This window comes from Dromiciops gliroides, chromosome 6 (genome assembly GCF_019393635.1).
Source record: "Dromiciops gliroides isolate mDroGli1 chromosome 6, mDroGli1.pri, whole genome shotgun sequence".
NCBI lineage: Eukaryota > Metazoa > Chordata > Mammalia > Microbiotheria > Microbiotheriidae > Dromiciops > Dromiciops gliroides.
Window position 1 is genome coordinate 249,469,568 of NC_057866.1, and position 15,261 is coordinate 249,484,828.

Consider the following 15,261-nt stretch of genomic DNA (forward strand, 5'->3'; position numbering starts at 1 on the left):
AACCAAAAACCAAAACAAAATTAAAAAAAAAAAACCACCACCAAAACCAAACAAAAAAACATACCACTAGATGGTTAATGTGGAAATGTGACAGATAACCTGAATAAACAGTGTCAAATAGGCTGTTACGCTTAAATTTGAGAAATCTACGAGCTACATTCTCTTATTAGGGAAATTAAAATAGATATGTATATAACAACCTATGTATGTAATATGTCATATGTATGTAAAATTATATGAAACAACATACAATCACATACAGGGTTTTTTTTTTAAACCAAATATACTTTTCAAAAAAAATCTAGTATTATTTGGATTTCAGTAATTCATTATCATCTATACTCACTTTATTACTTGTAGAATTTCCAGAAGGCTTTCCTTCCACTTTCTTCTGCTTAGAAGAAGAAGAATCTTTATGGCTATCTTTAGTGGTGCTAGTACTTTTGGAGTGTCCCTGAACACATGGGTGGCTTTCATCCCTTGGTCTTTTATGTACACTCTTGGCTGGTTTGTGGGAAGGAGACCCAGATGGTGGCGGTAGCTCCTTCTTCAGGAAGTCTGAGGAGGGCTTCAACAATCTGGAGAAGAATACCACACTAAACTAAATCTGACTATAACATGAATTACACAACCAGCTATTTATACTTAAATTCAGAAAAAGTTACCAGTGTTGGAGTAATTTTTTTCTTCAGTCAAACGTGGGTGGAAAAGAATGAGGAAAAAACCCAGTAAGAAGTCTTATCTTTATCATGCTTTAAATATGCAAATAAAGACAAATAGGAATCTACTAGGAGTGAAAGGAAATCTCAAGGAACTTATGATGCCCTTGAAAACCTAATCCTAAAACAATTTAGAATTATGCTTTTTTTAAAAAAAAATGACCCTTATGTCAGAGATCCCCAAACTGGGTATATACCTCAAGGAGGTCAAAGACAGATTATTATTATTATGGACACCAAAATATTCATAGCATGACTTTTTGTCATGGCAAAGAGTTTGGAACCAAGGAGGTAGCTGATGAGTGGGAAAGAGATAAAGAAAACATAGTAAAAGAATATAATGGCATATTACTATACTACATGAAATGACAAATATAAAGAATACAGAAAAGTATGAAAAGACATGTCGACTTAAGCAGAGTGAAGCACAGCTGAGGCAACAATATACACAGTTGCTATAACACAACAGAAATGGAAAGAACAACAATAGCAACACTGAAATCAAAATAACCAAATGGGATGAAAAGGAGGAGAGGAGAGAGAATAAGAGAACAGGAAGGAGGGAAGGAGGTAGAGGGGGGGGGAGAGAAAGAGAGAGAGAGAGAGAGAGAGAGAGAGAGAGAGAGAGAGATATTACCTAACCAAAGCAAATAAATAAGTTAAAATATCATTTCATTATTAGAAAATACTAGGTTTCCATTTGGCAACAACAGCTTACAGAGAAGGCACAGAGTCTGTTATACAGTGAGCACGGTCACAGATTTCATTTCCTCTATTCCCAAATTCTTCCTGTATGACCCTTAAAACAACTCAGAAAGTCTGAAATGTGATTCAAAGGCACAGTACTTTCGTTTATGAGGAAAATTATCACTTTGGGAGTTTCTGATAATTAATAGAAAATTGTCACTGTGGAGGTGAAATATATGGGTGATAATCACAGAAGTTATTATCTGTTAATTTAAAACAACATTTTCTTTTAACTTTTACACCGATAAAATGAAAGAATACCACTATTTCCTGTCATTACCTAATAGGGATGTTTTAAATAAAATGGGAGAATGGTTACCATGCTTTCATAATTACATTTCTAACCACATATAAAAAAAGCCAATCTTAGATTTAAGTGTTTTGGACATTTCTACCTGGATATCTTTAAACCTGTACCTCAAAAGCAACAAGCTCCCAAACAAATTTCTACTGAATTGTCTCCTCCTCCTAATTTCTGTATTTATCAATATTGGCACCCAAAACTTTCTAGTAACCTAAGCTAGAAACCTTGGTGTCACCACTGGCTATTCCCTAACTTTACATATTTACTCAGTTACCAAGACCTAACAAATCCCTCTTCCTAGTCTCCCTAATCTCTCTCCTCATTCCAATGTAAGTGCACTAACTTGGGCTTGTGTTACTTTCTGTCTTAACTACTGCAATATCTTCTCAACTAATCTCTAGGCCTATAATCTGCTCTCCATCAAAAACATCTTAAGCACTGCTGTACTTTCCTAAATCACAGCTCTAAGCATGTTACTCCTTTGTTCAAAACCCTTCAAATAAAGCCCCAGCTCCTTTGGAAGTCACTGAAGATTCTCTGTAGTCTGGAAGGCCCAGTCTACATCTTACTAAAAGTACTTTTACAAACTCTCTTCTCTAGAAGTCAAGGACTACTCTTCACACTTACCTTTTATTTGTGTTGCTCATAAAGAGCCCCAAAATATCTGCCTTTCAAAATCTTTCAAGGTCTAAATCAAATGCTTCCTCAATGAATCTGTCCCTGATTCTGCCCCATCTCCCCCAATTTGCAAGTAATTTCTTCCTCCTTTACCTATCATTCTGTTTCTTCTCTATAGTAATAAACATCAGAGATGAGATTAGAGCCTTTGACTCCAGAGCACAGAGGGTTTTAACATGGGGTCTGTGGAAATAACTGCATTTCATATAATTGGTTTACTTTTGGAATCATATGTTTTATACATTTAATACATTTAAAAAATAATATTTTTGAAAAATCAATCCAGAGACTTCACCAGACTACCAAAGAAAGGTCAATAATACAAAAATATATCATGCTGCCTCATTAGAACTGAGGCTCTAAGAATTTGGACAGATAAAAATCAGAGGACGGTCATTCAAGAAAAGAGGGGAAAGCATAAACCAAAATAACAAGGAAAGTTTCAGGTACATTTAGGGGAGCTGTCCAACTTGACTAGTTATAGCACTGTGTGGAGTGGTTCCCTGATGCACTAAGGCTGGGAAGTGCAGTGCGGCCAGGAGAGGGAAAACTTGAATAGATAGCTAAAGTGTTTTAGATTTGCTTACACAATAGGGAGCCTTTCAGGGTTCTTAAAGAAGAGTATTACAATTAGTATTGTATTTTAGGAAGATTATTGTACAGAATTGTATTAATAGTTGTACAGAATAGATTGGAAGGGAGACTTCTTAACCCCTTATAACAGTGCAGATGAAAGGTAATGAGGCCTGAATAATGGCAACAAGAATACAGAGAAAGGACAGAGCATGCAGTCAATATTTTTTAAAAATATGTAAGTACTTGAAAAAAGAAAAATATCAATAACACCTAGATTTCACAGGACTGAAAAAAGGATAAACCGAAGATATGTAAAAATTTTCATTTCTTTAAAAAGATATTTAATTTGGTTCTGATATTCCCAACATTATAGCACCTTATGAACTGGTAATTCTCACAGAAATATACTCAGGAAGAAAATAATATAAAGCAAAAGGGGTGTGTGTGTGTGTGTGTGTGTGTGTGTGTGTGTGTGTGTGTGTGTGTGTGTGTAGATATAGTCACATTCTGTGTATTTAATAGGTGTTATTGCACAATTTCAAACAAATGCATTGCCTCATATTGTTTTAGATTTAGTCTCATCAAAACTGAGACCTCCAAAAACAACTAATCTTTTCAGGGGATATATTTTATAAGTTTGATAAGGTGGTTTTGGGGGAGCATTTAGAGATTTAAGAGGTAAGCTCTATAATAGGAAGGGACTACAATGACCAATTTTAGGCTTCATAAAATTGAAAACATGGAAGTCATTTCAGACAATGTGATGACTGACTCCCCAGTGTGCACATCTTTATACTCACCTTGTTTTACTAGAGTCTTTGTGAGCAGAAGAGGATGAGCACAATTTGGTATCTTTCTCCAGTTTGATTTTCTTGCTATCAAGGTCTCTTTCTGCTTCTCCCTGTAAGTAAATTAAGGGAAACTTTCACATCACAGACTTATATGTAAAAAAAAAAAAAATAAGAAAAAAGCCCAGTATAGGCAAAATATGAGAACCTTGGGCCTGACAATTCAGATTTTGCTTTTCTTTTTTAAAGTATCAGTACATAAATAGCAAAAAAAAAAATCAAACCTCTCAATATCCCCAAAATAGGATTTCTTCTTCAGGTTTTCAAATAAGGGAGTTAAGGCGACTATGATTATTTAACTAGTTTGAGGGGAAAAATTATTAAGTAATTATATGAATAATCATGGTGCTCCTTACAAATTATTTTGGTCTATTTATTCAAGTGGATCATTTTGCCAAAGATCCCATCAAAACATTTATTTACCCTTCTTTGTTACCTCTTTAGTATTTCAAATAATAATATTAAATTTGAAAAAGATTCTAAAACTTTACAAATTCAGATTCTCTTTCCCTTTCTTGAACTGAGTTACTGATGCTTGCTAATTCTATGCAAAGATAATGTTCCCCATTCCCATGTGTGGTCCCTGCCCATTCCCTCATAACCAGCTCTGAAACTCTAAGGGGAAAATTCTTTACAAGACTGAGTAGTGGAATCCATAGCACAAGCCTGGCTCTTCCAATGATCAGTTTTCTCAAGAGCAGAGGGTTTTTTGTTTTGTTTTGTTTTGTTTTTGAGCAGAGCAATGAGGGTTAAGTGACTTGCCCAGGGTCACACAGCTAGTAAGTTTAAGTGTCTGAGGTTGGATTTGAACTCAAGTCCTCCTGAATCCAGTGCTGGTGCTTTTTCCACTGTGCCACCTAGCTGCCCCCCAAGAGCAGAGGGTTTTAATGTGGAGTTTGTGGACTTAAAAAAATTTTTGCATTTCATATAATTGGTTTCTTTTTGTAATCAGATGTTTTAGAAATTTAAAAAATAGTATTTTTGAAAAGCAATCCATAGACTTCAGGCTGCCAAACAAAGGTCAATAATAAAAAAAGGTAACATGCTGCCTCATTAGAACTGAGACTATAAGCTGCGCCACCTAGCTGCCCCTGAAACTATCATTTTTTTATAGGAGCTTTGAGTCTCTTCTTAGAGAACCCTACATAGGAAATTTTAAAAGTTCATGATCTGGGGGCAGCTAGGTGCAAAATGGAGTTAGGAGTCTATCTACTAAGACATATATAGAGGCCAAGTAAATATAACTACAACACATTCTAGAAATAAAAACCATCAAAATAAAGAGACATATCAAATGTTCTTGGTAGGTCAAGCTAATAAAACCAACAATACTAATTAAAATCTTTATTAAATCACATAAGCTAGCAAAGGGTTAATTTATATAACTAAAAAAAAAATAATAAAATTGACCTGAAACAAAAGGGAAATGATCATCAAAGATGATTTAATACTGGTTAAAAAAAAGAGACAATCAGTGGAACAGATATGGTACACAAAATATAGAAATAAAAAACAAAAAACATAGAAGCCTGTTAATAAATTCAAAGACTCCATCTACTGAAGTAAGAACTCATTATTTGACAAAAACTGCTGGGAAAACTAGAAAACAGAAGGGCAGAAATTAGGTTTAAGCCAATATTTCACACCATATCACAAGATTAACCCCCAAAAGATACACAACTTAGATATAAAATGTCACCACAATCAAAGAGGAAATTACCTGTCCTATCTATAGATGACATAGATAAGAGTTTGTGATCAAATGAGAGAGAGAAGATCACAGAAGGTAACATGGACAATTTTGATTACATAAGGTTTTTTTACATAAAATAATGCAGCTAAAATTAAAAAGGAAAGTGTGAAATGGGAAAAATTTTTAAAGCAACTTTCTGTGGTAAAGGTCTTATTTCTGCATTATATAAAGAATATGAAAAGGGTAAGAACAAAGAGTTCCCAAAGAAATCCAAGCTATCAGCAGCTATATTAAAAATATTCCAAATCACCAATAATTAGAAAAATACAAATAAAATTGCCTGGAGTTTTATGTCAACATCAGATTACAAATATGACAAAACTGGTAAATGACACGTGTTAGGTGGGCTACTATTAAACAGACACAGTAATGCCCTGCTGGTGGTGTTCTGAAACGGTAAAATCATTACAGAAAGTAAGATGGAACTATACAGAAAAAGTTACTAAACTGTGTATACTCCCTGATATAGCAATACCACTACGAAGACTATTCCTAACAGAAAAAAGACCTCTATGTAAAAAAAACAAAAAACGATATCAGCTCATTTGTAAGGGCAAAAAAGAAAGAAAAGGGAGCCCGTCTTTGAGTAAGGGAGTGATATGGATAGATCAGTGCTTAAGAAAAATCACTTAGGCATCATAGTAGAGGATGGACTTAAATGGGGAAAGACTTCATGCAAAGAAACCAATTAGTAGCCCACTATAATAATCTAGGAGAGAGATAATGAAAACCTGAACTAATGTTGTAGCTGTGTGACTACAAAGGTGTTAAGATACTAAAGATTTGTAGAGGTAAAGATGGTAAGATGTGATAACTGAATGCCCCTTCAGAGGGCTTGGTTCCCACTGGGGCTGCTGAGCCAAGTTAACAGTGAAAAGACTTGTTTTTAAAAAGCATATTGCCTATTTAAAAGTAGAAAAGGGGAGCAGCTGGGTGGTGCAGTGGATAGAGCACCAGCCCTGGAGTCAGGAGGACCTGGGTTCAAATCTAGCCTCAGACACTTGACACTTCCTAGCTGTGTGACCCTGGGCAAGTCACTTAACCCCAATTGCCTCACCCCCAAAAATAAATAAATAAATATTTAAAAGTAGAAAAAAGAGAGGAGTGATGGTGGGAACACTAATGTAACTACAATTCAAAATACAACAAAAAGTTCTGCATTTCTGGTCTTAATTTGAAAAAAAAATTCAACATATATGCAAAGGACATCAGAAAAGAACCAGAAAGGAATGCTATTAAGAAGTAGCAGAGGGGCAGCTAGGTGGCACAGTGGATAAAGCACCAGCCCTGGAGTCAGGCATATCTGAGTTCAAATCCGGCCTCAAGACACTTGACACTTACTAGCTGTGTGACCCTGGGCAAGTCACTTAACCCTAATTGCCTCACCCCCAAAAATAAATAAATAAATATTTAAAAGTAGAAAAAGGAGAGGAGTGATGGTGGGAACACTAATGTAACTACAATTCAAAATAAAACAAAAAGTTCTGCATTTCTGGTCTTAATTTGAAAAAAAAAATTCAACATATATGCAAAGGACATCAGAAAAGAACCAGAAAGGAATGCTATTAAAAAGAATCAGAGGGGCAGCTAGGTGGCACAGTGGATAAAGCACCAGCCCTGGAGTCAGGAGTATCTGAGTTCAAATCCGGCCTCAGACACTTAACACTTACTAGCTGTGTGACCCTGGGCAAGTCACTTAACCCTGATTGCCCAGCAAAAAAAAAAAAAGAAACAAATCAACGTGAAAAGTGAATGGCTTCCCTGGTCTTACCTGACCTTGACATTAATGGAGCTCCCCTTTCATCATGGGGCCTAGCAAGTGGCCCTAGGCACAAAGAAGGTAGAGCGTTAACTCACATGGGCATATCGACATGGACAACTACTTGAAAAAGCTACATATACAGAAGGGAGCAGTAGAGGAGGTGAAGCTGGTCACCAAGCCCTACTACCAGGAGAAGAATATCATCAACAGGAAAATTTCCAGCATATTCTCAGAAAGGCCAGGCACAAGAGCTGCCGCAGCAAGAGTGAAAAAACCAATCCTGTGAAAGTAAGTTACGTGGTCCAACATCCAGTGCTATTGATACCTCTGTAAACAGAGTCATAAGCCTGGTGATGCCTCCAGGCTGTGTTGGCAGTCTAAGGAGCCTGTGCTTCCAAGCAAGTGTGGCCTAGTTCTGCCCATCCCCCTGCTCTGAACCCTGCCCTGTCCCAAACATATTTGTGTTTTCTTCCTTCCCCACCTCCCCACCCCCAGGCAAAGCACCCACAAGGCTGAGCTGTGAGCTGAACGGGGAGGGGCTTTTTTACTGGGCACCACTTTTACCACAAAGAATGAAAAACTATGGGTATTTAGATGTGTGTATATGGCAGATGTTTTCTCAAAAATTAAGAAAATGTATCAATGGTTATTTACTTACTGCCAGTGAAAAGATTAGAGTTTTCAAGTGAAAATGCAAATCCTGGTAAACTTGTATCCCCACCATGGTGAGCTTGACAGCTTCCCAAGGCTTAAAGACTTTTCTAATGAGATCAAGTGGTGCTATAGAGGGATTTGATGTTTTTTATATGAAATGATGAAATGTGTCAATATTTGAAAGATCTGGCTAAGTCTGCAAACAAATGCATTTCCAAATGACTAATGCATAATGTTACAAAATTATGCATGGGTAAAGGAACTATTCACAAAGTGCAAAATAAGCCAACGGATTGTAATGTAATAGATTATGGAAGCTTCATTAATATGGTTTCAGATTTCACAGTGTCACTAATCTCAAAGAAAATACCATACATCATGTTTCAGGCTCATGTCAGAGAGGACTAGCCAGTTACCAGAAAAGGTTTTAAAATTCTCCTCTCTTGGGGCAGCTAGGTGGCACAGTGGACAGAGCACTGACCCTAGAGTCAGGAGGATCCAAGTTCAAATCGGCCTCAGACACTTGACACTTACTAGCTGTGTGACCCTAAGCAAGTCACTTAACCCCAACTGCATCACCAAAATTCTTCTCTCTTTTCCAATTACGTATCAATATGAGGTGAGTTTTCTCCATAAACGTCAACCAAAACAATAAAAATCAACAGATTGAGTGGAGAAGCAGATATGAGAATCCAGCCATATTCTATTGAGCCAAACACTAAAGGGATCTGTGAAAATGTAAAACACTGGCATTGCTCACTAATTTTTTTTTGTTTTGGGAAAAGAGTTATTTGTCATATAAATTCCACCTTTAATTTATAATACGCTAAATATCGATAGATATAACCTACATAAGCAAAAAGCTCTTTGGTGTCAAACAATTTTTTTTTGGGTGGGGCAATGAAGGTTAAGTGACTGAGGCTGGATTTGAACTCAGGTCCTCCTGAATCCAAGGCAAGTGCTTTATCCACTGTGCCACCTAGCTGGCTCCTCTCTGTAAGCTTCTCGAAGACAAAGACTGCTTGTTTCTATATGTGTATCTCTATTACTTAGCTGAGTGCCTAGCAAGTCATAAAATTTTAATTAATGCATGTTAAAGAAATGGATTTTTCCTTCCTAAAGCCCAGTATCTGAATCTCATATTATATTCTCCACAGAACTCAGGTGGGATTTGTTTGTATATATGCGATATTCCCAAACCCTACCACCATAGTTTATGTGGACTTAATTTCTTAACTTGAACTTTACTGTCCCTGAGAAAACTCATTTCACTGACAGCTTCAACTAGATTGGCCTCTAAATACCCTTGCATCTCTAGACCTACATTTCTAAGAATAGCTCCATAATCTGAGAAACTGTTTATGTCTTTCTATCTAATGTGACTGCCTAGGTTGGTGTCCTCTCATTGGTTAAGGAATGATTATCTCACCCTTTTCAACCAAACAAGAATAACAGAAGGCTCAATAGGAGAACACAGGATCCCTAGTCAGACAATACATGTCTCTATAACCATGGTAAGCCACTAGAAGCTAGAACAATTGGCATAATGTGCAGTGGCTCATTATAGACAAAGGGAAATTCTCAGGTTTTCTGGATGTGAAAAGACAAAAGTAAGAATAAGGCCGAGAGTAAACAATCAAAGGGAAAACAAAAATTACCCAGACAAATTATGTTTCAGTAAATGTTTTCCTTACCTTTCTCTTTGTGATTAATTTGTTTGTTTTCTCGTTTCTATTCTCCGACTCCTGCTTAATCCCAGTTGGGAGTTGCTTGTGATCGATTTTCTTTGGCTGGTACCCCCTCCCAGATGCCTTGGGGACTTGAGAAAGGAAGGCTAGGTCTATCTTCACTACTAGGCTTTGGAGGAGGGGGGTATCCCTGAGTGACTTTGTGTCTCTGAAAGGCAATAGGACCTTATTCCCAACAAGTTCCTCCTGAACCACCAAAGATGTTTTACAAGCACTACTCCTGCTGCTACTGCCCTGTGTTGTGCTGGGGTTCTGAATCAGGGGACTGACAGGGAAATGTTCCAGTCTCTGATCATCCATACTGTTCTTTGTGGGTTCAGGGTCCATGGGTGTTTTCACAGGCACTGGGTGAGAATTTTTGTGCTTCTTCTTCTCACAGGGGACTGACGTAGACTTTAACTTTTCTTGTCTTTCTCCAGAAGATCGAGGAGGCCTCCCTTTCGTTTTGACTTTGGGCTTATCTTTGGAAGATTGGTCTTTGGACCCATGTGGAGGAACTGGCTCATTTTCAACCCTCAAGTTATCCTGAAAATCTTCCTGGGTTGAAGTTTTTACAGGCTTTTTGGGTTGTTTTGAACCAACTGTCTGCCAGTGTGCGGGTCTCCCAATGTCCGGTTGTACAACAGACTTTGGGTAGTTTCTCCTGCCAGGATGAGGAGCTTCAGAAGTAGTCCTGGGGGCTTTGCTGGAATTAGTGGGGAGGGGCTCATTAGAGATAGAATGCTCATGACCACTGGTGCTACTGCTGCCTTGACCCTTGACTTCCTGGGGATGGTGCTGGGGTCCTGTGTCACTGAAGTTCTCTGTGGAAACAGGTGGCTGGGTGACTTTGGTGAGCCAGTTGTCCAGTTGCCATTTGTTAGCTGTGGGTGGGTCAGGCTAAAGGGAAAAAGGAAAAAAGTATCAAGTCATCACTGTAGGCAATAATTTCCATGAAAAGAGCCAAACTTTTAGGATTCCCTGAGTTTATTCTTCTATGTTTGGACCATGGAAGTCCCTTTTATTTCCTCTTCCTGTATGTCCCTTTTTATCCACCTAAGATATCTACAAATTCTTTTATTATATAAAATACTAAATGTAATAAAGAGTAATTTCACATATTATGTGGAAACAATTGTAATGTAGTTAACAGAACTAAAAGAAATAATGACAGAATTCCAAGGGAATTCATGAAAAGTAGGAATTAAGTAAGAAAAATGCAGGAGATATCACATGACCAGACCTCAAGTTACATAAGGGGCTACGGTGTGCATCTGTGATGCCGTTAGTATAAGGAATTCTGGGTAAGGAAGCTCATTCTATGAAACCAACTCAGCACCTTTGAAATTAAGTCTTAGAGTTGCCTACAACTCTCAGAAGTTAAATAACTTTCCATAGGGCAACACAGCCAGTTTGTCTAAGAATCAAGACTTTAACTCAGGGCTTCTCTAGCAACTATACCAAACTGACTCTCTGTAACTGTTACAGGGAGAAAATTATCAGATACCACTTATCCTGATTAAGAAACAAAAGTGGCCCATGAGAACATAAGCTGATTGGTAAATAAGATACAGAAGCAACCAAACACATTAGCATAGTGTTTAAAAAACATAAGACCGAGGGCAGCTAGGTGGTACAGTGGATAAAGCACTGGCCCTGGATTCAGGAGGACCTGAGTTCAAATTCGGCCTCAGACACTTGACATTTACTAGCTGTGTGACCTTGGGCAAGTCACTTAATCCACATTGCCCCACAAAAAAATAAAACAAAACAAACAAACAAAAAACTCAACATACGACCATAAGTTAGTAGGGCGGCAAAGACCACCTATTCAATAAAGACTACTTGGAAAACTGAAAAGCTATCTGGCACCTACGTGGCACAATAAGCTCAGAGAAGCTCAGAGAAGCTCAGAGAAGAGAAGCTCAGAGAAGCTCAGAGAAGCTCAGAGAAGACAAGAGAAGACAAGAGAAGACAAGAGAAATCTAAATGTAGAAGGTCACCTAAAATTTAGATGCTGAGAATTCTTAATCAAATAAGAAAGAGATGCATTCTAAATAGAACATTTAAAATACATAAACTTTTTTTTTTGCAGGCAATGGGGGTTAAGTGACTTGCCCAGGGTCACACAGCTAGTAAGTGCCAAGTGTCTGAGGCTGGATTTGAACTCAAGTACTCCTGAATCCAGGGCCGGTGCTTTAACCACTGCGCCATCTAGCTGCTACCAATACATAAACTTTTAAAAATTGCATGAAGAAAATCAGTGTGGTAACAATAAGAAAATTTGGACAGGGAAAAACACCCCCAGCAAACAAATAAATAAACAAATGAGTAAGTAAATAAATAAACAGACAAGTAAATGAGTAAATAAATGAGTGAATAAATGGGTAAATGAATAAACAAACAAATAAATAAGCCCTTATAATGAACATAAAAAAGGGAAATGAAATCAAGAGTCATTCTGCAATAGATAAACAAAGGAAGAAGCAACTTTCAAAGAAGAAATGTGAACTAAACATCATCATGTGAAAAATGCTCAAAAATACTATTTGAGGGAAATGCAAACACAACTAATTCTGAAGTTTCACTTCGGACATATTCTAATAGACAAATAAAATGAAAATACTTAAAAGTGGAAAGGCTGTGGGGAAAGGCTGTTGATGGATCAGTGCAGTGCTGCAGTCACTGTATTCTGGAATTATGAGACAAAAATAACTAAGCCGTTTATACTTTTTCAACCAGAATTCCACTACAAGGTATACACTCCAAGAACATTGAAGATAGAAACTTTCCATAAATAGTGAAATATTCATCGCAGCAATTAAATTTTGAGAATTTTTAAAATTCAGAACTGAAAAAAAAAATAAGACAAGCATTTTTGTATATAAAAATGAAATGAAAAAAGGTCAAATATAAAGCTTTATATCTGGATATTTAATATAATTTTGCATTTCTTTTCTTTAGAGGTTCAATTTCTTTTTTGAACCAATGGTAAGTATTCCATTTCCCATTAGTAAATGCTCTAGTTCCCTGTTCAGTTAATCTGGGCATTTTATATTTTGTTAATATGAATCCACTTCATTTAGATTCTCACTCCTGATACCTCTGCAGGCTTCATTGCTGATTCATCTTTGCAAAACTTTCTCTACTATCACATAGAAATCTCTTCACCTTAGAAGCTTACTCCATGCCTGGACTACTTCTCAGACTAGAAGTACTCTCCTCTCCCGAGGGCTCACTGTTTGCCTGTCTGGTTCCTCCCAAACCTTCAATTTGAAGAAGAGACTTGAGCCAAAGTTGTCTTTGTTCCCCTTAAGGCTGAGCTGCTGATTCATCTCCAGAGGACTTGCTTGCCTTTTTTGGGATCTCTAGCACTTAGCAAAATGCCTGGCTTACAAATGCCGCCTGACCCAGTTCCCGATCCTTGGTCATCTGGACTGCACCCAACTGTTTTTTCTTTTGAAGTACGCACTCAATAAGGCATTTTCAAAGCTGTACTGATTACTTATTGGTAATCTATCCTACTCAACTAGGTGACATAGTGGATACAATGTTGGGCCTGGAGTCAGGAAGACTCATCTTCTGAGTTCAAATCTGCCCTCAGATACTTACTAGCTGTGTGGCCCGGGGCAGGTCACTTAACCCCAATTGCCTCACCGAAAAAACCCCAAAATAAAAACTCTACCTTCTGAAGTGGAAATTTGTTTTCCTTATGAACTAATTGTTCTATAATCTACCCTTGTTCATATTCAACTCTCCTCTTCTATTTCTCTGTTTCCCAGCTGAGTTGAACATATTTCTACAACAAACTTTGTCGATGTATGTGGTTGGCTTTGTCTTGTTTTGAATCTTCACAGCTCATTACAAACCCTCAGAGTAATTACTTAATAAATGCTTACTGGTGGTGTGTGTGTGTGTGTGTGTGTGTGTGTGTGTGTGTGTGTGTGTGTGTGTGTTTTACCTTCCTTTGTCTTTCACTGAAAAAACAGAGACCCTTACTTCTCCAAGCACTTTATTCCTATTTATATAATCTTCTTGTACACAGCTATTAGACAAAATACTTAATTCAAACTCCTACCTCTTTTTCCTACCTTTTTTGCCTCCTCCCCCCTTCTTTCCTCTCTTAAGATCATGAAAACAGACCACAACAACTACCAGGCCATCTATAACTTGTTTAACTACCTCTATAATCAATGATGACATTTAAGATATGGGGAGAGGTCAGCACTTTTTTAAATCTTCCATCTATTTTTATAAAAAACAAAATGAAAAAACCGACCAATATAGTTTGTTTAAAATTGCTACTAATCCTGGGAAGGGATTCGTGAGGTTGCTTTAAGATACTCCTTATGTAAAGTGTTGATGTTACATTAAATATGAAAGATGAGAAATTGGTTTAAAAAGGAATTAAAATATCTCTCAGCTATACATGGCTCCTTTAAGAAACCTGACCAGGTACTAGATCATAAAAACCTCGCTAAAGAATACAGAAAAGAAGCGATAACAAGCATTATTTGCAGATCATAATACAATAAAAATTATATTTGATAAGAGACTTAAGGACAATTTTTAAAGTACTTAGAAGTTATGTAATTAGTACTAACAAACTGGTATGACAGTTCAAAGAAGAAACCATAAAACAACATAAAATTTCAAAGAAAATGACAATTATGAGTCAACATACCAAAATTTATGGAATGTAATTCTGGAGTGAAAATTTATTTCTCTAATGGTGCTCATCAACAACGAAAGACCAAGTCACAAATTGAGCATGCAATTAAAAAAAAAACCAAACACCTGAAGAACAACTCAAAAATCCCCAACTAAATAAAAAGCTAGAAAGTATTAAAAATTCAAGAAGAACAATAAGGAATACTGATGCAAAAATCCTAAATTAAATATTAGAGGTAAGCTACAACAGTGCATTGGAAACATTATATCCCATGACAACATTGGGTTTATACCAGGAATTCAGGGCTGGTTTATTCCAAAGAAGACCATTACTATAATAAACCACTTTAACAATAAAATAAAAACTATATGATTATATCAATAAATGCTAAACAAGCATCTGACAAAACGCAACACTAATTTCTCAAAAAACTGCAGAAGTTTCTAGAGTTCTAAACCCCTAGAAAACACAGGAATAAATGGACCATTTATTAATATAGTTGAATATAAACTAAAGCTAAAAGCAAATCCATATAATGGAGAAAAATTAGAAACTTTTCCAATAAGATCAGGAGTAAAACAAAGATTTCCATTATCACCACTACTATTTAACAGAATCTTAGAAATATTAGCCATATAAGAAACAAAACTGAAGGAAGAAACATGTTAAAAACAAACAAACAAACAAAATTATTGCTTTTGGCCCATGATGAGACAGCAAACTTAAAAAATATAGAGAATCAACTAAAACAAATTAGAAAACCCAACAAGAAGAAGCAAAAAGAGAAATTTAATTCACAATAATTACAAAAACTATGAAAA

General features: G+C 36.6%; 1 protein-coding gene across 2 annotated transcripts in view; it reads right to left on the bottom strand.

Annotated features, from left to right (window-relative positions):
- Positions 1-15,261, bottom strand: part of AFF1 (AF4/FMR2 family member 1) — a 146,991-nt gene that overhangs the window by 26,540 nt on the left and 105,190 nt on the right. For both annotated transcript variants that reach the window (XM_043971591.1, XM_043971590.1), the window contains 3 exons: positions 9,736-10,668; positions 3,825-3,925; positions 347-578 (listed from right to left, as the gene is read on the bottom strand). In XM_043971591.1, the coding sequence (XP_043827526.1) occupies positions 347-578; positions 3,825-3,925; positions 9,736-10,668 (1,266 nt within the window). The remainder of the gene's footprint in view (positions 1-346; positions 579-3,824; positions 3,926-9,735; positions 10,669-15,261) is intronic.